This window comes from Rhinolophus ferrumequinum, chromosome 23, assembly GCF_004115265.2.
Source record: "Rhinolophus ferrumequinum isolate MPI-CBG mRhiFer1 chromosome 23, mRhiFer1_v1.p, whole genome shotgun sequence".
Classification (NCBI taxonomy): domain Eukaryota; kingdom Metazoa; phylum Chordata; class Mammalia; order Chiroptera; family Rhinolophidae; genus Rhinolophus; species Rhinolophus ferrumequinum.
In genome coordinates, this window is record NC_046306.1 from 6,658,300 (window position 1) to 6,679,598 (window position 21,299).

Consider the following 21,299-nt stretch of genomic DNA (forward strand, 5'->3'; position numbering starts at 1 on the left):
TCAAATGACTGTAATCTCTTTTCCCCAAGTGAATGTTTTCCTTTGCTTTTACTGAGAAGACAAAGCATTGGTGGGTGTTTTTTTATTTCTGTCCAGCTCCTTAGAATTCACTTCCTCCCATTTCATTCTCTTTACCTTGCTTTCTCCAACCCTACATGCCTCATAGACAGACTTGTAGAACCTGGAGACAACTTCCCAAGGAGAAGATTGATTGCTACTAATTGACAAGTGAAGTAGGTACTGACTAAGTCCCTAAAATTCTCTCCAAGTCGCTGAATATGTACTTAATTTAAACTAGCATAAGTGGAAAAGAAATTTTTGGTTGGCTCATGTAATGGTAATTCCACAGACTTCAGGCACAGCTTGATCCAAGTGTCCAAATGCTGTCATCGGGCTGGATCTCTGGGCTCTGCTGTAATCTGTGTTGGTTCCCAGGCATGCACTTCCAAATGTAATGGCCAGGGCCACCACCTCCAGATATACCCCCTACTGGTTTGCCAACCCAAGCACAAAGAGTGCGACTCTGTCCTAATTACGTTCAGCAAAAGTCACAGGATTTCTTTTGATTAATATTGCTTAGGTCATGTGCCCACCTGGGTGGTGAGCATTTTAGCAAGGGGAATAGAAGCTCCAGGTGAGGGACTCGGGTCTGCACTTAGTTTGGGGGGGCAGGATTTCACTTCTTAGATGGGGACGTCCCATCAAAGAAGTTCTTCTAGTTCTTACAAGGTATCGTAAACACTTTACCCATTCTCTGATATCAAGAGCTATGTTTTGCTTCTGCCGTAATCTCTAAATGCATTGAAGTCCAGTCTAGATACCAGATGTAACGAATCTATCCTTTATCAGAGCAATGTATTGGCACTTTTCAAAAAGTCTGTCCAAGGGAAGATTTTTAGCAGAGATGTTTCCTATGGCTGTAACACTCTGAATTACCACTACTTCTCTGGTTTTCAGCCAGAGAGTGAGGAAGAGAGGAAAAAGACTGAAAGAGATCGGTTGAGGCTCTGGGCATTTTGAAAAGCCCTTCCTTGTTTTGAATCTTAGTCTCTCCCTTTTTGTCAACCATTTACTCTTCTCCTGGCATGGACCATCCCCACAATTCATTTATATTCACTCTGACACTTCCACTGCTTACTTGGCACCCTGACACATCCATCTATCACTTCCTTATTCCCACACTCTCCTTCCCTCTATCCCTCCATCCCTGAGTATAATATTGACCATGATTATGAATTCCTGGACAGCAGAAAAAAAGTTAAGAAGAGCTACAAGACATAGCCAGTGTTTCTGCTGCGTGATTTCCTTGTGGTTCGAGTGTCTGTGGAGACTCGGGTACTTGCCACTGGTCTCCTGTAGCATTTCTTCTCTGTTTCTCAGGACTCAATGGGGAGACTTGGGGCGGCATTCTGCACAAGAATCCAGCTCTCTCTCCCCCATTGTTTGTCTATTCCTGACTCTAGACACTGGGAAATACTAGAGTTTGGCAGAAACAATTGTTCATGGATGTGGGGTGTGTGCGTGTGTGTTTATGTATTTCCCACTTCATATTAATGGACAACATGAACAGACAAAAAGATCCTCCCTTTTCTCCTCTTTCTGTGTCTTCCTGCAAACAGATATTACACATTTACACAAGTATATAAAGCAGAATGTGATATTGGCAAAGGCATGGGAGAAACCTTCAAAATAATCACAGTATCTGTCAATTCTTAAGCACCTACTATGGAAAAGGCCGTGTGCCAGCCTGTGGCAAGTTTTCCCCTGTAAACATCGCAGCAACCCTGAGAGGGAGCTACTATTATTTCCATTTTACGTCTGAGGAAATTCAAAGATGCTTAGAGACTCGCCCAAGGTCACACAGCTTAGCAGCAAGGAGGAAACTTGATCTTGAACTGTGATTCCAACGTTAGTAGTAGATCTTTCTTTCCCCCTGAATATTGCACCGCTTTATAAAGGGGACCTAGCAAAGAAGGCAGTTGAATTAGGTCAGTGCAGAGGTCAAAACGAAACAGGTGGATGCCGGAAGCAGAGTCGGCTTCACACACACCGGCTTTGGCAGGTAACCCTCCGCCTCCCGTTCCACGCAGGCCTGAGGCCTAATTTGCCTGTTTGTGTGGGCATCTGCTCTTCCCTCCTTCAACATGGAAGCTTTCTGAGTATTGCTTTTGAAAATCTTTCAATCTTCTGAACAGATTTCAGATCATCACCAGATCCTTTTACGTACCAACCCCCTGGGCAGTTGTGGGAACCGTCCAACCTCTCTGGCTGTGGGTTTTCTCATTCAGGTGTCAGGACAATAGCTACCCATCATGACATTTCTTGAGCACTTTCTAGATTCCAGGCACTATTCTATGTGCTCCAAGAATATTAACACAATATTTGCCTCGTTTTACCAGACAATTGATGCACAGACTAGGTGAGTAACTTGGATTCAGATAGATATCCTAGCTCAGTGGTTCTCAAATGTGAGTGACTGTTGCCCCCCAGGGGACATTTGTCAAAGTCTGGAGACATTTTTGGTTGTCACAACCCAGGAATGCTACTGGCATCTGATGGGTGGAGCCCAGGTCGCTGCCACACACCCTACAGGGCACAACACAACAAAGGAGGGTGTGGCCCAAATGTCCAGAGCCCCAAGGCGAGGAGCATTGTCCTAGACGGAGAACCCAAGCTCCTAACCACTCGACTGACTCCCGGTTGAAGTCAGGACCATTTGCTTCTCACAGGTTTCTTGTGGCAATAAAAGAAAACGAGTAACTCGTCACTCACTGGTCCAGCGCCTGGTGAGTGCCTTCTAGTCATTGGCTTCCATCCTCATCAGCCCTCTGTTCCTCTCTCTGAGGAAGAGCAGGGTCAGAAGACATCTAGATAAGGAACTCCTGCTTTGCAGGGTGACCGGAGAACAACAGAGCACCAGTTAGCTTTGCGGCCTTTGTATATAAAACATGGGGAGTCCATTAGCCACCCTTGAGTTTCCTACTGTGGTTGAATAACGGCTGTTTATGTTTGTGTTTACAGTCGATTTGGGAATAAGTGTCAAGGAAGATAATGTGGCCACTTCTTCCCCCAAGACAATGGAGATAAGCACTGTCGCGGAGGCCAACGGACAGAATCTTGGGAAAGAGGCCAAGCCCCAGGCACCAGCTGCTAAATCTCGTTTTTTCTTGACACTCTCTCGGGCCGTACCAGGGCGTACTGGAGACCAAGCCACGGATTCATCCCCTGGATCACTAAAGCTTGATGTCAGCTCCAATAACGCTCTAGGGAACAAAGAACCGAGTGAGAGCATGGCCCTTCCGGTAGCAGCTGCACGGGGCCACGACCCAGATAAAACCCCCGGCCAGACCCCGGCCCAAAACCAGGGCTTCTCTGCCGCTTGGGGACCAGCGCCTCTCCCACCTGAGTCAGGGGGAGTAGCCCCCTCCAAGCCTAAGGACTCCGGCTTTTTTGACAAACTCTTCAAACTGGACAAGGGACGGGAAAAGGCACCCGTTGGCCACCAACAGGAAGCCACAAGTGTGGAGTGTCAGGACCAGGCCGACGCAATTCCTGGATTATCCGGGCGAGCTGATGATGCACCTGCAGAGAGGGTAAGTGCTGAAAAAGGACAGCCCGTTTTGTTCCTCAGGCAAGCTCAGGGGGCACTAAGGCTTGCTCTGACACCCCCCAGGGGCCCTGACAAGGTACCAGGCCCTCGACCCCTCTAGACTAAATAGCATATTGTACTGTCGTGTCTCCCCATGTTAGGATGGGCAGAAACATCTGTTGACAGAACAATAACAGCTGTGGCATCTGTTTTATGTAAAAGCCAAGAGGAGGCGAGTTACATACAGATGAATCCGTCCTTCCATTTATCAAAGGTGAAGCTAGACAGGTAGCCTCTGTGATCAATGGAGTCTGGAGGGAACGGCATTAGCAGAATAAATACGGTTCCTGAAAGACGAAAATGTACTGTCCGGTCTCAGTAGCTTGTTTCACATTCAGTGTGTTTATAGGCTTTCCTTGGGACACATTTCATTTCTGACTTTTAATAGCCTGGATTGATCTTTATATTTTGCACTAAAGTGTGGGTTTAAATAAAGAGCTTTTACAGCTCTGGGCAGGCTTTTTTATGTACTAATTATTTTTCAACAACCTGGAGTGATACCTTTGTAAAGACTAGATTTTTTTTTTTTTAAGGAGGTAGCCAGAATCAGTTGCTTTTTTGTTCCTGCACAGAGAAAGGCAAGTTCTTTTGATCCTAAAAAGAGCGTTTTCTTTTGAGAAAGTTTGTTTGTATTCCCAGCCAAGAATAGAGCTCCTTGAATGAAGATGGAAATAAAGTGAAGACATTGTATTTTAAGGCACTAGTTTCCTTAGTGAATGGACTTTTCAATAATAGTATTTTTCAAAATTTGGGGATTAAAGTCAAGTGCCGCTCGTTGAGGTTAGAACCAGGAAGAAAACTTAGAACAGGCTCAGTTTTTTATTATATGGTTGTATGTCATGGCTGTCGATGTATTTTTGTCTTAATAACAACTAACTGTATTGCCAAGTTGCTAATAATAACACCGGCTGTCATTTATTGAGCACTTACAACGTGCCAGGCTCTGCTCTAAATGACGCACACATGTTATTTTCCTTAAGGGAAATGTGTATCACATTCATCTCTGGTTTTAATGCGTCCAGCGTAGTGTCAAGAATTATATTGTGAATATTAGACACCAGCTGAGAATTCTGGACAGTTAAAATGGGGGGAAGATAATGAGGCTTGTGTGTTTACGCTCTTCGTATCAGCGTTTTTGCTATTTCTGTACATTTTGACTCCAAGAGCTGATTTTCAAATTTTGTTTCAAAAGTTTAAGAAAATTACCCTTGAAATGTTCACTTCCCCGAAATGAACCAGGTTCAGGGGCCAATTGAATTGTTTTCTGTGTAATTCGAAGTAAGTCTTCCAATATATCCAGGCATCAAATCTTTACTGAGGGTGACACTGCACAGGTAAGGCAAAGCCGCAGGGGTAGACAGGACAGAGCCTGCCTGTCCTCAGGGAGTTTGCGGTCCAGCAGAGAAGACGTACAAAAAAACCCCCACAATTATTATGCAAGGTGTTCTGCTGGGGGAGGCCGGGTGTTGGAGAGGATGCTCAGACGCAGGAGAATTAGCCTACCTGGCCCAGGGAACAGTCCATCGATGTATAAACCTGGAGCAGAAAGTTACTAGTCTTTGAGGTATAAGCTGGTCATCAATATTCATGAGGATTTGAGAAACTGTGTACTACCTTACGCTTAGTGACAAAACTCTGGTTGAGTTCCCATTTTTGTTCATGGGCTCTTAAGGCCATTCTGAGATTGTGATTTATTCAATAGTCACACGTGTTGCTTACATGGTCATCCAAAGCCACCCATTGCCTGAGGTAGGAAAAGACTGAGGTATTTGTGGGAAGAAAATGAAGGACTGCACGTGACCCATCTTTGGACCAGTGTCCAGTGGCTCATCCAAATCCCCCCCTTAATTAAGAAAACCAGTTCAGCATCTGATTACCAACTGGCACGTATGCATTGAACCAGAAAACCCCAACAACTCAATCCATTTCTGTTTTAAGAAACATGCAGAAAAAGTTTAGAGTTGTACTTTATCAACTCAGCTTTTTCATTTGAAGACTCTTCAGGAGAACACCTCACTCTGAGCGGAATGAGTTTCAAAATAAGATTGGAGTCAGACGATGGGGACCTCCGTTGGGAACATGGCGGGTATCTAATATGGTTAAACCAGTGGGAGAAGTTTTAAAGTTGTAGTCACTGCTCAGAAGACCCCAAAATTATAACTCGGCTTCTTTTCTGAGTTAGCTCCCTTAGATTCACTAAGGAAATTTGCATCTGTCTTTGTTCCATTACCAATTTCCATTCTTCGTTGGTCCTAACATTGGAATTTGAAATACTGAGAGCCCACTCTGCACGATATGCATATAAAACACAGACAAGTTATGAAATAGCCAATCCTTTCTCCTTCAGTCTATGCACTTGTGGATATTCAAATGCATAGGTCTACAAAGATTTTTCACACACAAAAAAAACAAAAAACAGCCTTTTGATGGTTAAGGTTTCTTATCTGATTTCTGGCTGCACAGTTCTGTATTTTGGGCAAAAGGAAAAAAAAGCAATTGTTCTGTAAGTGTAATAAGAGAATCCAGCCCTCGGAAACTAACACGAATAAAAGTTCCCAATCAATGGCCTACTTGGGGGAAGTAACCACATTATGCATAAATGGCCATCAATGTATCGATTCAGAATTCTTTGGGTAAATCACGCCTTGGACTCAGTTGTGTCAGCTGGCCCTCCCCTCCCACCCACATAAACCTTCCCCACACCCCCCAATTTCACTGCATGCTCCTAAATGGATTGGAATTCCAACCACAAACCCACAGAGCTGTGAATTGGGAGAAAGATGCCACCATTTCATTCTGGGGGGAAACACACAAATCTTCTGTGTTTTCAGAACGACAATCTTATTTTTGTGCCTTAGAAAACTACATTCAGAGCATAGCATAATTAAAACAAGGCCAGAATTCATGAACAAATGAAGCATTTACTACGTAGGCCAAAGAAAAGATAAATTATATGCCTGAAAGGTTTCACTGAGCTGTGTGATTCACACAAACCAGCATGTTGGCAAGGATAAGATTTTTTTTTTTTTTTTTAATTTTTCTCTCCTCGCAACAACTGAACCAGAGCTATAAGATATGCATTGAGGATTCACCGGGGAAAAAATTGGTCACATCATGAAAATTTGACCTTTACTGCTTAAAAAAAAAAAACAAAAAAAAAACCCACTAAATTTCTGTTGTCAACCAGTAGTACTTCCAGAAATGTCATTGTGTTGGGGGCAGGAGGAGGTGCTTTCAGTGTTGCCAAGCATGGATTCATGAGATTTAAACAGGAATATTCCTTTTCTCTGAAAAGTTTAATTAAATTCTGCAGTTGCTAGTTAAACACCATCCTTGTACAAGGCGTTTGAAAGACAAGCCGCGGTCCTAGTCCTCCAAAGGTCACATAATTTAGTACGAGACATCGTTTTTTAAAGGAAGATGGTGCTAAGTGCATTGACCTGCAAGCTCATTCAGACTACAGATATTAAGAAAAATACTCAGTGTTTTTGCTTCCTCCTTTCCTTTTCTCTCTTGAGCACACTCCATTCAGGCTTTTGTCCTCCACAGACACTGCTCTTGTCAAAGTTGCCAGGATGTCGCCCCTCCCCCAACCCCTCAGGGCAGCTGCCAAGTCAGATATGACTCAGTCCTTAGGGCCCCTACTGGACCTGCTAGTCACGTCTGACACAGTGGGCCACCCCCTCCTCCTTGAAACACCTTCCTCACGTGGTCTCCAGGTCTTTCCACCTCCCTGGCTACTGTCCGTTCATCTCCTTTGCTGGATCTTACCCTCTACACGTTGGAGTCCCCCAGAGATCAGCTCTTACAGGTCTTCTCTAACTACCTTTACTTCCTTGGAAATCTCCACCAGTCCCAGAGGTTTAAAGACAGCTATCTACTGACAAGTCCCAAATTTATATCTCTAACCAAGACCTGAAGTCCAGACTTAAACATTCCAGCTGCCTCTCCTGTGTGTCTGCTTGTATTCTTATGTCTCCATCCGAGTGCTCACTGAGCATCTCAACCTCAATATGTCCAAAGCTGAGCTCTGTATTCACTCCTAACAACAGAATGCCCATCTATTTAGTCCCCAGCCTCTTCATCTCAGTTAATGACAACTCCATCCTGACACTGCTTGCTATTCAGTGGTAGAATTGGAATGAAAGAATCAAGATCTTCAGAGTCCTTCTCTCTGTACGTAGTCAACAAAACATAAGCACTGCAGTCACGTAGCCTTGGTGTCAGCTCTGCCTCTGTCACCTACTGGCTGCGTGACTCTGTCCAAGTTACTCAGCCTCTCTGAGCCTCAGTTTCTTCATCTGTAAAATGGGGATAATAATAGCATCCAGCACATTATCACATCATTCACACTTGTGAAAATTAAATAAGGTAAGCCACGTGAAGTACTTAACACAGAGATGTTGCATGTTAAGACAAAGAAAATTTAACTATTATCAGTATCGTGGTTTTTCTCCCTATCACTCCACATTTCAGTCTCTTTATTCTTCCCTTTTATGGTCCTCCATCAAAACTCACTGAGATAGCACAATTGAATCTAATTTGAAAGCTACATAACCAAAGGTGGAAATCCTAATTTGGGTAAAAAAAAAAGGGGGGGGCAGGAGTCATAAAATAATTTTAGGAACATTAGATTCTAAAAGCCCATGCCCGCCCACAAGTCCTAGTTTCTTAGTCTGATGGTTAAGGGTCTCTAGAACCTTTCCTCTGGTTTTCCTCTGTGTTTTCCACTATTCCCTTACATTTCTCCAATCAACAGGGCCAACATATGACCCGTGCAGATGCCATCTGCTTCCCAGTACTGTCTCCGCCTGTATCTCTTTCTTCCTCTGTTTATCAAAAATTTACTTCACTTTCAAGTGCCAAATCCGGGAAGCTGACCAGATGTCCTCACTCCTGGGTGGTTTCTGATGACATGACTCCCTCTAGTATATTTTCTGTATGCTATATGTTAAGTCAAATTCTGGGATAAAATCACTTTGAAGGAAATCATCTCATTGAAACATCAAAACTTACGAGGCAATTCCTATCTTTTTACCATCTTATACTTGAAGAAATCAAAGCCCCAAGAAAACCAAGTCACTTATTCCAAGTTGCACAGCTGAAAAAAGAATTGTCCAACTCCATAGGTTCACCGCTCAAGATTTTGTTTTTACCAATTATTTGAAAGTTGTGCCATCAGGTTACAACTATGCAACTATGCAAAATGGAATACTGTTAATTTGAGGAAGTGCTACTCAAAAATGTTAGTAAGTGGAAAATTGTAAACGCTAAGTTAATCTCCAATTAAAAATGAAGAAAGAATCACCTAATTACAACATTAGAAGGCAAGTGAATTATAATCTGTGGTTTTTTTATTTTGTTTTGTTTACCTTAGGGCCACCGGCCATGCCATTTTAACAGGTAAAGAGAACTATGCACCCAAAAGACTTTGTCAGTACAAAGAGAAACTCCATCTTAAATTATACAAGTTGTGGAGTAAGCAGTTTTCAGTAGTAAGAGTATATCTTTAATGAATCGCATGAATTGAGCACTAAGAAACATTTGATATGAAATGTTTACAGCAGCAGAGATGACATGCCGGTGTTAGAAGCCTGAGTGACTTGGGTACGAGTTCAAATTCTGCCACTTACTAGTTTTGTGGTGGAGTCAAATAATAATAATTGCCCTACTTTTTAATAGTTTATTATTTCCAGGCGATAAAGGAAGGATTTTTTTTTTTTTGCATACCTTATCTGCTTTGATTCTTGTGACAGCACAACAAAGTAGAAATCATTATTGCCATTTAACAGATGAGGAAGCTGGTGCTCAGGGAAGTTAAGTTACTCGTCCAAGGCCACACAGCTAAATTAAGGGCAGAACCAGGACCAAGATCCATCAGTCGCCAAAGCCTGTTGTACTCAGTCATTTCAAAACGTGGTGTTTTCATCCGCAAAAGGAAGAGACTACCTGCCCAAGGGGCTATTGTAAGGGTAGAAGACGAAACAGGCAGTCGGTCGGAAGTGGTGATGCTAAATAAAACAGTATACTTTCTAAATTGTCAGAAACTTAGAAGTAAAGAATTATGAAGTAGATGAATGGTCTTACAGCCTGATGCAGTTTGAGTTCTATATCATTTAGGGTGCCTTTGGCTACGGGTGAAAAAAACAAAAAACAAAAATCACCCATCACTAGTGGCTTAGTTAATGAGGTGAATGTACTATTTCTTGCACAGAGTAAGAAGTCTAGAGGTGCGGTGATCTAGGCTGGTTCAGTACCTTCACTGCCCCAGATGCTTCAGTCTTCTCCAGTGTCCTCTGTGTATTGGCTCATGGGCTTGGCCCTTGGGGTTTTCAGATGGCCGCCATAGTGTATATAGTCTCAATGTTCTAGCAAATGAAAGAAGGATTTCCTAAGATTTTTTTTTTAAGATTTTATTGGGGAAGGAGAACAGGATTTTTATTGGGGAACAGTGTGTACTTCCAGGACTTTTTCCAAGTCAAGTTGTTGTCCTTTCAATCTTAGTTGTGGAGGGTGCCGTTCAGCTTCAAGTTGTTGTCCTTTCAGTCTTAGTTGTGGAGGGCGCAGCTCAGCTCAGGTCCAGTTGCCGTTGCTAGTTCCAGGGGGTACAGCCCACCGTCCCTTGTGGGAGTTGAACCGGCAACCTTGTGGTTGAGAGGACGCGCTCCAACCAACTGAGCCATCTGGCACTGGCCTATATGGGAATCGAACCGGCAGCCTTCTGCGTTAGGAGCACGGAGCTCCAACTGCCTGAGCCACTGGGCCGGCCCCCGGGGTTTCCTAAGAATTACCCATAGAAGAAACTGAGTCACATGCCTATGTTGAGGTAGAAGGAAAGCTTGGAAAGTGTCTCCAGTGGAAAACAGGCTCTTCCAGGAAAGATGACAGGCCACGGATAGAAACCAGACACATTTTTTCGATCCAACTTTATATCGGGAAGTAATTTTAAGTGAATGAAGCTAACGGAGGCTGCTACAGTGTAATCTATTTAAATATACTTATTTCACTAGCTTTTTAACTTGACTGTGACCCACAGCAAGAATTCAATTTTACATCTTGACCTGATATACATATATACACATGAAACAAAGCATTCACAAAGCAATACTCTTCTTACAGGCTGGTTATTTTCTCAAAAAAGAAAAAAAGGGGGGGGCAGGAGTTGTAAAATAATGTTAGAAACATTAGACTCTAAAAGCCCATGCCCACCCACAAGTCTTAGTTTCTTAGTCTGATGGTTAAGGGTCTCTACAACCTGGTTTTCCAACTGTATTTTCCACTATTCCAGTCTAGTAAAGGCTCTGAGAAGTCCTGCAGCAAGCATGCCCGCTTCACATTGTTTAGCTGAGTGTTTCTCAAACTTAATTATTCAAATAACTAGTAGCTGTCTAGCCAGTTTGACATATCTGTCTTTCAAGGAACAGTTCTTTGAGGAAATTCTGAGCCAGGCATACAGACCAAAGTTGGAAAATGCTTCTTGTAGGATGCATCAAACCACGGATAGGTTTTCTTTGACCTTCACCATGTTTTAAATAATATTTTAATTAGTTGACAATATTTTTAAATTGGCAAAGCCAATGATATTTTAAACTTCTGAGATTTCAATACAACCCCCTAATTCAGACATTTCTGAAAAATGGGAAGTTTTGTCCTGTCTTCTCAGGTGGGATGTGTTACGCTCACCCTTAAGCTGGGACATTCACTCTCCAGTTCACCCAGTTCCCATCCCTCCACTGATTCCCAGCAGGGCACCATGGGAGCTGTCCTTCATTAACACACTTGTATTGTAATGTTCTTGTGGTAGAGTTGAGAGTAAAGTTAAATATTTCCATTACAGACACTTTACTTCCTTCACAGCACTTACAACAATTTGAAGCTACTTAAGTGACCATCTGGTTAATAAACTATAAATCCAGCCTGAGAGTCAAGCATTGAACAATAAGTAGCAGACATGAATACTTTCATTTATTCATTCAACAAACATCTGAGTGCTTTCTTTGTGTGAGGAATGATTTTAGGTTCTAGGGTGGCTAGAACGATGTACCTCATGGGAGCTTTCATTCTATAAACAATAAACAAGTAAATTTATAAACAAGCAAATAGTTCCAACGTATAGAAAAGATTATGTGTGAAATAAACAGTTTTGAAATAGAAAGTAGAGTGGAGATGAGGCTGATAATTCAAATTATGGAGGGGGTAGCATCAGGAAGGAGTTTGGTCTAATCTAAAAATTCAGGAAAAATGATTTTTTTTTTCTTTGCACAAGGCCAAATCATTCTTAGAAAGTCTGCAGCCTAATTTTGCTGGCATTGAAAACAGTTTTCTCACTACTGGGAAATGTTTATTAAACAGATGACAAACACGTTCTAGGCTGTGGATTATTAGCTTTTGTATTTTGAAGTCATCTTTTTTTAATATTGAGTATTTTCCCTCTAATAAATGTGAAATGCCATTATCAGTACCTGCTGGAACTAATCATGGAGCAGAAGAATCTTCCACAAATCCCTTTGGCCCCATGTCACTTACCCTGAGAATCACTCTCCACCCACTCTTTGCTCTCAGCAAATGTAGTTTTCCATTTTATATCCTACATAATGGGCTTTGTTTAAGAGTGTACCCACTTGTAGGTCCTTAGGAATATCCCCAAAGTAATGACTGCTGCCGAAGAAAGAAACGGAGAAGGAGAAGGAGAAGAGGAAGAAAAGAAGCAAGGAAAAACATTTTATTGCTTAATTCTCTATCCACATTTCATTTGCCATTGGAAATCAACTTGACAAATTCACTTACCCCCCAAGTGCAGGAGTTGCTGAGAGAGAAAATGAAAAACCCATTTTTATAAGAAGCAGGTGTGAGTTGCTTTCTTTGATAGATTTCTTTCCACCCTCCATCTATGACTAATAAACAACTGGTTTATTTAATCTTAAAACATCTCTGCATCAGTCAATACCGTAAGCTAGTGAGGCCCTACGATGTAAAGGCCCAGTGTTGGACTTCTGCCGAGAGGGGAATTTTTAGCATCCTGAGGTTATGTCTACAGAGAATTAAAACAGGTGCTGATCTTATAGCTTACAAAAAAGAGCATCATACTAGATAATTGGTCCAGCCTAGCTTGATTCAATTAGCACACGCAGATAAAAGAACGATGTGAACCCTCTTCTGAAAAGAGGAGGGAAAATGGGTAATTGGAGCATTTTTAGATCTGTGTCGTGCAGCTTAAATTCTCCCCTCATAAAACATGCCAGAAGGCAATGGAAATCTAGATTTCACGTTTCAATATTTTTACGTTATTTTTATATTTTCCTTGCCCTCTGAAGTCTCTGGTAATTTCTTAATTAACCACCTGGGTCACAAGGACGCTTGTTTTCAACCATGGCAATTGGGCAGTGATACAATTTTAAAGTCCTAAAACACGCATGTTTTTGGAACGAGCAATTTGATGTGTAGGAATTTACTGCGAAAATGAGCAAAATTTTATGCACAAGGCTTCTTTTTTAAAATTGCAGCATTGCAAGAGAGAAGATGGGAAGACCTATAAGATCCAATAGGATGGCTTTTTTTTTACTGTTAGGGTACACTGGATCTCAGAAACCGGGATGACAGAGAAATAGAATTACTGACCTGTGAAGACAGCCATAATATAGTGTTAAACAAGAAGAGCGGGTGTTTAAATAGTATATGCAGGATGATCCCTTTTGGGTAACAATGATGCCGACCTGGCTATCTGCCCTCCTGCCCATCCATAGTCATTCTTCCATCCAAAGGGCAGTAGGATGAAAAAATGCAAATTGTTAGTAGTAGTTTCTTTCAGTAATAGGATAATGGGTGCATTGTGTTTTTACTCTTTGCTCATCTATATTTTCTCTTTTGTGTAAAAGGAAAAAGTACAATCTATTGCCTACCTAAGTCAAAAACAAAAACCCCCAAATCTACAATCTAGGTAATTTCCTGATTTCTCCACTAGGGGAGCGCTACGAGGCTTGAGGCATCCTGAGTTCTTCAGAAATGGCTGTAGGCAGCTAGTCACAGCTTCAACAAGAGGTTAATTTCGCTGGCAATAATTCCCAAACTATGCAATCCAGAGCTTGTGTGGCAACTCCTTGTTCAGAAATAACACTGACTTTTAAAAATATATTTATAGCTAGTGTGTAGTAATCTCCAGTAGGCGATGGGAAAGAAATTTTGATATGGATGGGCAGTTTTGGGCAACTTTTCATAACTAGCATTTCTGATGGTTGTGCTATTTGTGTTCATTTTGCCAAAGGGTTAAAAGATGTGAATCCATCTTTATCAGTTGACGTGAATTGGACAGGAATAATGGGGAAAATAAAAAGACAACATTAACTACAGTGAGGGACCCTCCTTAGGTAGATTTCACCTTGGTAGTAAAGCCAAGTCTAAAAAAAAAAAAAGAAAAAATCCCAGTCTTCTTAGGAAATGTTCAAGTTCCACCACAAAACATTTTTAGGAGAATTTGGTCTGGGAGTTCCTTCCTGTCTGTTTACTAATTTGCCTTCCCTTCTAGGCACATTGTAGGTAAATTCTATCACCAAGAATTAACCCAGTGCCATTTTTTCCTCCTACATCTAATGGTGGTTCTGTGCAGGGGATAATGCTCTCAGAAGAAGTACAGTAAAAACTTAATGATTCTCTGGAGACCATTGTCACCTAGCAAATGATGCTCTTTGTGCCGCTAGGGCATCCAAGTGGGAGAGGAAACAGAGCTTTCCTTTTTATTTCAGGCAGCATGTGGCTCAAATTTCTAACAGATGGAAAGGAGTGGAGCGATGGGTTTGTGTACCGTTCCATGTTTCTCAGACAAGTTTTCCTGCATTCAACTGATTCTTGGTACAAAAATTCAAAACGAAACCAGTGATGTACCATCCATGGGGAAATCAAGATGAGGTAGACGTTCATCACAGATTGTTCCAGACAAGGTTTTTTGTTTTGTTTTGTTTCACCCTTGATCATCCTGCCTTAACTTACATTTTCACATTGACAACGGCGACTTTCCTTCAAGGAGTCTGAAATCCAGTTGACAATTTGCAGTTGAAAGTTCCATATGGGTTTTATTATAGACAATGAAATTATGATAAGGCGGCATTATTTTTCAACATGACAAATTATGATCACTGAACTAGTGTTCCTGTCTGGGTGCCCTTTGAAGCCAACAAAAAGGAAGAAAATATAGGCTTCTTCTGCACAGATGAAAAACAAACTGACACCATGAACACCTGTTTGCTTAAAAGAAGTTTCCAGACATTTCCTGGAGAACGTTTGTGCATCTGTCTAAAATTTCTGTTTGCTGAGAATGATCTGAAGGCCTGATGCGAATAGCAAAACCATATGTGTAGTTACGGACAAAGATCCTACAAATAACCCAACATTTAAGGCATAAGCCATAAACTGGTGGCCTCAGGCTGCATAATTTTCCCAACTGTGTTTAGTTCGGTCCTCTGGATGTTTTTTTTAAATTTGGAATTAGTTGCCCACATTTTGTTTTCGTTTTAATTTTTAATGAAAATTAAGAACAAAATAAGAAATTATAAAATGGTATATTTGTCTACCAGGGCACCCCTCCACCCCCCAATAGATAATTGCTGCTTGTATTTTTAAATGTATCCTTCTAGGGTTTCTTTGGGCATACACAAGCAAATACAAGCGTAAGTTCTTTCTTTTTCTTTTTGCACAAAAGGTAATATAATAAACACTCTGTTCTAGTCTGTACCTTTTTCGGTTAACACTGCTTTCTATATCTGAATAGCTTCCTCATTTGTAACCCTTGCAGTTTTCCACTGAATGGACGTACCATAATTTATTTAACCAGGACCCTATTCATGATATGTGGCTGGTATCCAAACATTTGTTGTTACCTCACTGCAATGAATAACCTGGTGCATTTGTTATTTCAGACACATGTGAATTGAGGTATAGCATTAACTCTTAGACGTGAAATTGCTGGGTAAAAGGATACATTCTCTTTTTAAATGTTGGTAGATAATGCCAAAATTTCACCCCTCTATCAGGACTGAATTAATTTACACTTCATTCTGCAATGTCTGAGAGAGTTCCTGCTTCTTTCTTACCCCAGCTTCCCAACTGAATGTTTTCAAACACTTGGATTTTTTCCACTCTATCTTTCTGTTCATAATTTCTGGATTTTAAGTCAAGGTTACAAAAACCTTCTTAATCCTAAATTATTCAAATTTTTTTCCATGTTTTCTTCTAGTGTTTTTATCCATGTGGATTTTATCCTGACATGGGGTTGAACGATCACAAGTTAATTTTTTTTTTTCCACATGGCCACCCTGTTTCCCTACATCTTTTGTTAGAAATTCCTTCTTCACTTTGATGGACTTGAGGTGTCATCTTTATCACACACTAAATTCCTATGTCTTTGGGTAAAATGTGTTGTCTGTCGATGATGACGAAAATGGACATAGAGACAAGGGAAATTAAAACAGAAAACCTTTGGTGAGAAGATGATGTTTGATTACCTGAAAGAAGGGAGATGGCAGACACAATGCAGCGTGGTGCTTAAAAAATGCTTTTTGCCTCTGAAATCATTTGGGCCAAATTGGATTGAGGTCAAATCCAAGCTCTCCTCTGTGACCACAGGCAAGTTATTTATTCTTTTCACTCATCAATTGATTCATCGGTGCAAATGAAATTACAAATAGTACGTACTTCATGGAACCATTATAAGAATTAATATGAAATCTTAACTAGCTGAGTACTGAGCCTAACACACAAAGGTTGGTCATTTTTATTATTATCATGAATATTTTTCCTTCTTATTTCATATTCCTTAAAGAATTCATGGCTGCAAAATAGGTAAATCTCACATGTTAATACCACATGCTGCTTTATTTACCTATTCCAGGCTTTTTAATGGTTATTCATTTTTCCTTTTTGCATCACTACCCTATAATTCTTTTTAAAATCTTTTTAATCTTGAAATTATTGTAGATTCACATAGTTGGTGTTTGGCTGACACAAAGCAGTTATTATCTGAGAGTTTTATGTTGCTAGACTGGTCCTTTCTGGGCCCTTTGATTGAGAGCAGGCTTTTTGAGAGGATTTTTTTTGTCTGTGCCCATTGGTATTTTCAGGTTGCCGGCCCCTTCAGCTCCAAGTCAGGATGTACGAGGCCAAAAGAAAAGCCAGGGGAATCCACCACCATGTTGTTCCTCAGGTCCCCAGCTAGTCTGCCTTCTCCTCTCCACCTTTCAGAGTCCTTTTGTGTTTTTTTCCTATGTGATATTGGGGATTTCCCATGGTGCTTAGTGGAATAGTAAGGAACAGTGTGTATTTGCCATTTTCCTGGAAGCAGAAGTCTTACGTTCTTTTTTTAAAAGTCAGTCTAAGAAGAAAAAAGTGTTTCAAGGAAAGGGTCTCAAGTTCAAGCTGAGGATTTCAATGTGAAAGGCCATGGAACTCTCACTCAGGAGGGCCCCCAGGTAAACAAACCACCGCCGTGCGCTGAGCCAGCACGTCTTGTCATCCCTCAGTTGCTGTCAAAGTCTTGAGACATAGCTGCACCTGGAAAACCAGGGAAATAGAGCACAGCATCCTCAGGTGGCTGGAGAAGGTGCCCCATGGCAGAGGGAGTTCCAGCCAGAGCTCTTGTCCTGGGTGAAGAAGCACTAACGGCCCTCTCCCTTATTCAGAGGAGATGCATTGTGGCAGGTTTTCACTGATGACAACCTGGTGCCTGCCGACCGCCTGGCATCCTACCAGTTCATTTCCTTTCAGTTGACGTCATTATATTCCATGTCATTTCCAAGAAGTGTGGTGAATGTTCCCTGTGTGTTTAGCCCTGGGATCTCAGAGAAGAATCAGTGCCTCTTGCTCTGCTTAGGAAACACCCAGTCTGGGAGCAGGGCAACCTAGACACGGAACCTTCCCTATGTGGTGATGAGTACTGGGGTGGTGCTGTGGGCTGTGAAACCAGAGTGGCTCGGAGCAGCTGGCCCCGCCTCCCGGTCGGGCCTCCCAGAATAGATGCCTCCCCCACCCTCCCACACAACCTCTCGGAGTACTTTGCCCATTGTCTAAAGTAGCAGCTCCCTGGTTACTGTCTGTTCCCTCATCTTCTTCAGTTTGTCCCTTACACTCTTCACTACCTGAGTCACATGTTAGATTTATTGGTTTATTTATATTTGGGCAGTCTGCAAGTCAGCTCTCCCTCACTCTACCCATCTCCAGACCAAACTCTGCACTGCAAATCCACAGTCCCCAGGAAGTATTTTATATACCACCTGCCGCCCCTACCAATGAACCAAACAGCTTTTCAGATCCCAGGATGTACCTAGAGGGTCTTCGTAGTGAAATCTTCCCTTTTTTGTGAGAATTCTTATAAAGTTATTAAATTTGCATACTTCTTGACTCAGAAATTTTACTTCCGGGAATTTACCCAAAAGAAATATAGATACACAGGATCGATTAAAAATAGAAGTGTGGGAGGACAATTTTAACACTGCTTATAGCATCCTAAAGGTAAGACCATAAGCACCATAAATGCCCATAAATAAGGATATTAGACAATAAATAATGTTATAAATACAACCGGACAATGGAATTCTACTTAAGACATAAAGAAGGAAGCAGATCTAGCTGTATGGCAATGGGAAGATGGCCATTGGACAAAACAAAACAAAAAACCAACTTGTTACAAATAGCCCCATCTCATTTAAATAAAATTTATTTCCACCCAGTCATCTATTAAGCAGTCAAATGGTACATATTTATTGAATGCCTGCTGTGGACTCCCTAATCTAGATACTAAAGAAACAACAGTGGGCAAAGTTGAAGTAACCTGTCTTTGTCAAGATGACAGTTGGGTGGGGATGAGGAAAAGGGCAGATACTGAGCAAGTAAAGAAAAATGTTGTAATAGCTGAGATGGAGAAAGGACAAGGTACAATGGTAGAGACGATAATGAAGGGAAGAGAGGTGACACTTAAGACTTGAAGGATGAATGGAAATTAACCACAGGCAGATAGAGAGGAGTAATGTGCCAGACAGAAAGCCTTGAGGTGAGAGCTAGGTTGGGGTGTGTTTGAAAAACTCATGAAGAATGGTGGCCAGAGACAATAACGTGAAGGAGAGAGGTAGAGACATAGACCTTGCCAGACCCTGTAAGACATTGGAGACCCTGTATTGGAGTTTGGAACTGACTCCATGGGACACAGGAAGCCTTTGAAGGGTGGTAAGGAGTGGGAGGGCGGGGTGTGCTGAGTAAATGATGGATTGAAGGGTCCAAGAGCCCAAGTAGACAGACCAGGGGGCCATTGTAGTCACGAGGTGGTGAGATGACCATAGGTTGACCTTAGGTCCTGGGAGTGGAGATGGGAAAGGAGGTCCGATTCTGACTGCATCTATCCTCTGGGGTGAGTTAGGAGAAAAGCAGTCCTTATATCACCTTCCTTGCACCAATGGGCAACCGTATCCCAATGGATACGGTTGGAATACTACTTCTGAGCAGGGAGCAGGGAGTCCACAGCAGGCATTCAATAAATATGTACCGTTTGACTACTCCGTTTGACTACTTAATAGATGACTGGATGGAAATAAATTTTATTTAAATGAGATGGGGCTATTTGTAACAAGTTGTTTTTGTTTTTGTTTTGTTTTGTCCACACAATGGACATCTTCCCATTGCCATACAGCTAGATCTGCTTCCTTCTTTATGTCTTAAGTTGTATTCCAACAATGGAGTTATTGTTTTAAATGTAAATGCTTTTTTTTTGTTGATATGATTCGCCATTGTGAAGCTTGTAGGGACCGAAATAGACACGTCTCTGGGGATCACGTACAAATCATTGGACTTGGAGACCACAAAGATGGAGACTATTGGCATATACAGCCTCTTTGCAGAATTGGGAGAAAAGGGTTTCTGTTTGGAATGCAACGTGCATGGCTATGTTTGTTACCCTCTGGCTCCAAACAATGTCTTTGCAACTAATTGCAAATGCTGAATATGTAGAGAGAGGGGGAGGGGGAGGAAAAGTGATTCTTATAAGCTCCTGATTGTTCTACACACTCGTGGGCCGGAGAAATATGGCTGGAATTAGAGGGTCAAGGAGAAAGGGGTGTGAAGCGAAAATATTGCTTTGAGAGTCCGCATGCAACAACTTGCAACTGTGAAAACTCTGTTTTGCTCCTAGGACATAGTTGACAAGGGCAAAGAAGGACAGGACACCACGCCTGTGGGTTGTGCTATCCCCGGGGACTCTGAAGAACCGGAGACCGCAAAGGAGGACCTCCAGACAACAGACATATCCGAGAATAATAACTCCATCATGAGCTTCTTTAAAACACTGGTAAGTCATTTCCTGCCTTTTCCCCTCAATTCTATTGCTCAAAAGTGTTGTTATTCTACGAATAATACACACTTGAGTGTCCTTGGTTGGAATCGGGTATCACCATGATACAGCTGGGACGCAGCTGAGAACAGCGACAAGATGTGTTTTGTAAGGGAATTGTGTTAACCCAGGCTTTCCATGAGGGAGACTTCAGAGCTATGCACAGTGGGTGCCCAAACTGTAACGTGAGCTGTGTCGTAATGGAACTCTATTGCGATTGGTTGGTCGTTGATCATGAAAATAATCAGGGAATACCTCCTCAATCATTGACCTATCGAAGCAGATTTGCCACTCACATGACAAATAAAACTGTAGAAACCACTTTCTATCCTGTTCCATCTAAGTCTACCATTTTAATGGATGGAGGTAGGGACCCACGTCTTGCATTGCTTGCTCATCTCTGACTCCTTAGGGCACAGCCCATGGCCTGGCACATGCCAGACATTCAAAACTGGGCTGGTGAGTGAATGCATAATTAAGCAGATTAAGCCCAAGTGTGTCTGGGCTATTTCCAAAGACCAAAACTAACTTCAAAAGATAAAACCAAATAAGACAGTAGAATGTGCCACAAACACCAAAGGGTTGTGCATTCGTTTGGATTAGTGGCAGAACTGATGGGAAATCTGTGGCCTTCCAGGAGACAATTTTGAATGTGGTCAAACTCCTGGTGAATGTATAAGATCTGCTGCATTTCATTATAAAATATTTTTTATATTTTGTATATTTTTATAAAAAATATAAAAAGTATTTTTATAACCAAAAAAAAAATAATTTTTGTTAGCTTTTGTATGCCTAAGTATCCCAGAAGTCTGTGGGTTTCTTCTGTCCTAAAAGGACTTCTGATTACATTTTTTATCTGTATAGTGAATTGAACCACCCTAAAAAATTATGTACCTATGAAATAAAATCACCCTAAAGAGCTATGATTTTTAACATTTGCTTTTCTCAATCTTTGAAGGTTTCACCTAACAAAACTGAAACAAAAAAAGATCTGGAAGACACGGTAGGTAGTTTGAAGTGTGTTTATGTTTGGGTTTATGGATTGAATTGGATTTGGATTTGTTTCTGCTTCTTTGTGTGTGTACATATGTATACATGTGCACATGTATCCATATTTAGTAATTTACTGGTGCTGTTAGATTGGCGTTAACTGTGTCATTTACATAGTGGTATTTTAGTGAAAATTTCAGTGGGAAGCTTGAAATATTTGCCAATCCCGGTTAAATAATGTCGCAATAACTAATTTCTTATATAGAGTAAGAACAGAATACGAATAATTCTCTGTCA

General features: G+C 41.5%; 1 protein-coding gene across 14 annotated transcripts in view; it reads left to right on the forward strand.

The window, feature by feature from the left end:
* BCAS1 (brain enriched myelin associated protein 1) overlaps window positions 1-21,299 on the forward strand; it is an 84,331-nt gene that overhangs the window by 23,009 nt on the left and 40,023 nt on the right. For all 14 annotated transcript variants that reach the window (XM_033094938.1, XM_033094933.1, XM_033094931.1 and 11 more), the window contains exons 4-6: window positions 3,022-3,593; window positions 19,815-19,970; window positions 20,971-21,015. In XM_033094938.1, coding sequence (XP_032950829.1) covers window positions 3,022-3,593; window positions 19,815-19,970; window positions 20,971-21,015 — 773 coding nt within the window. The remainder of the gene's footprint in view (window positions 1-3,021; window positions 3,594-19,814; window positions 19,971-20,970; window positions 21,016-21,299) is intronic.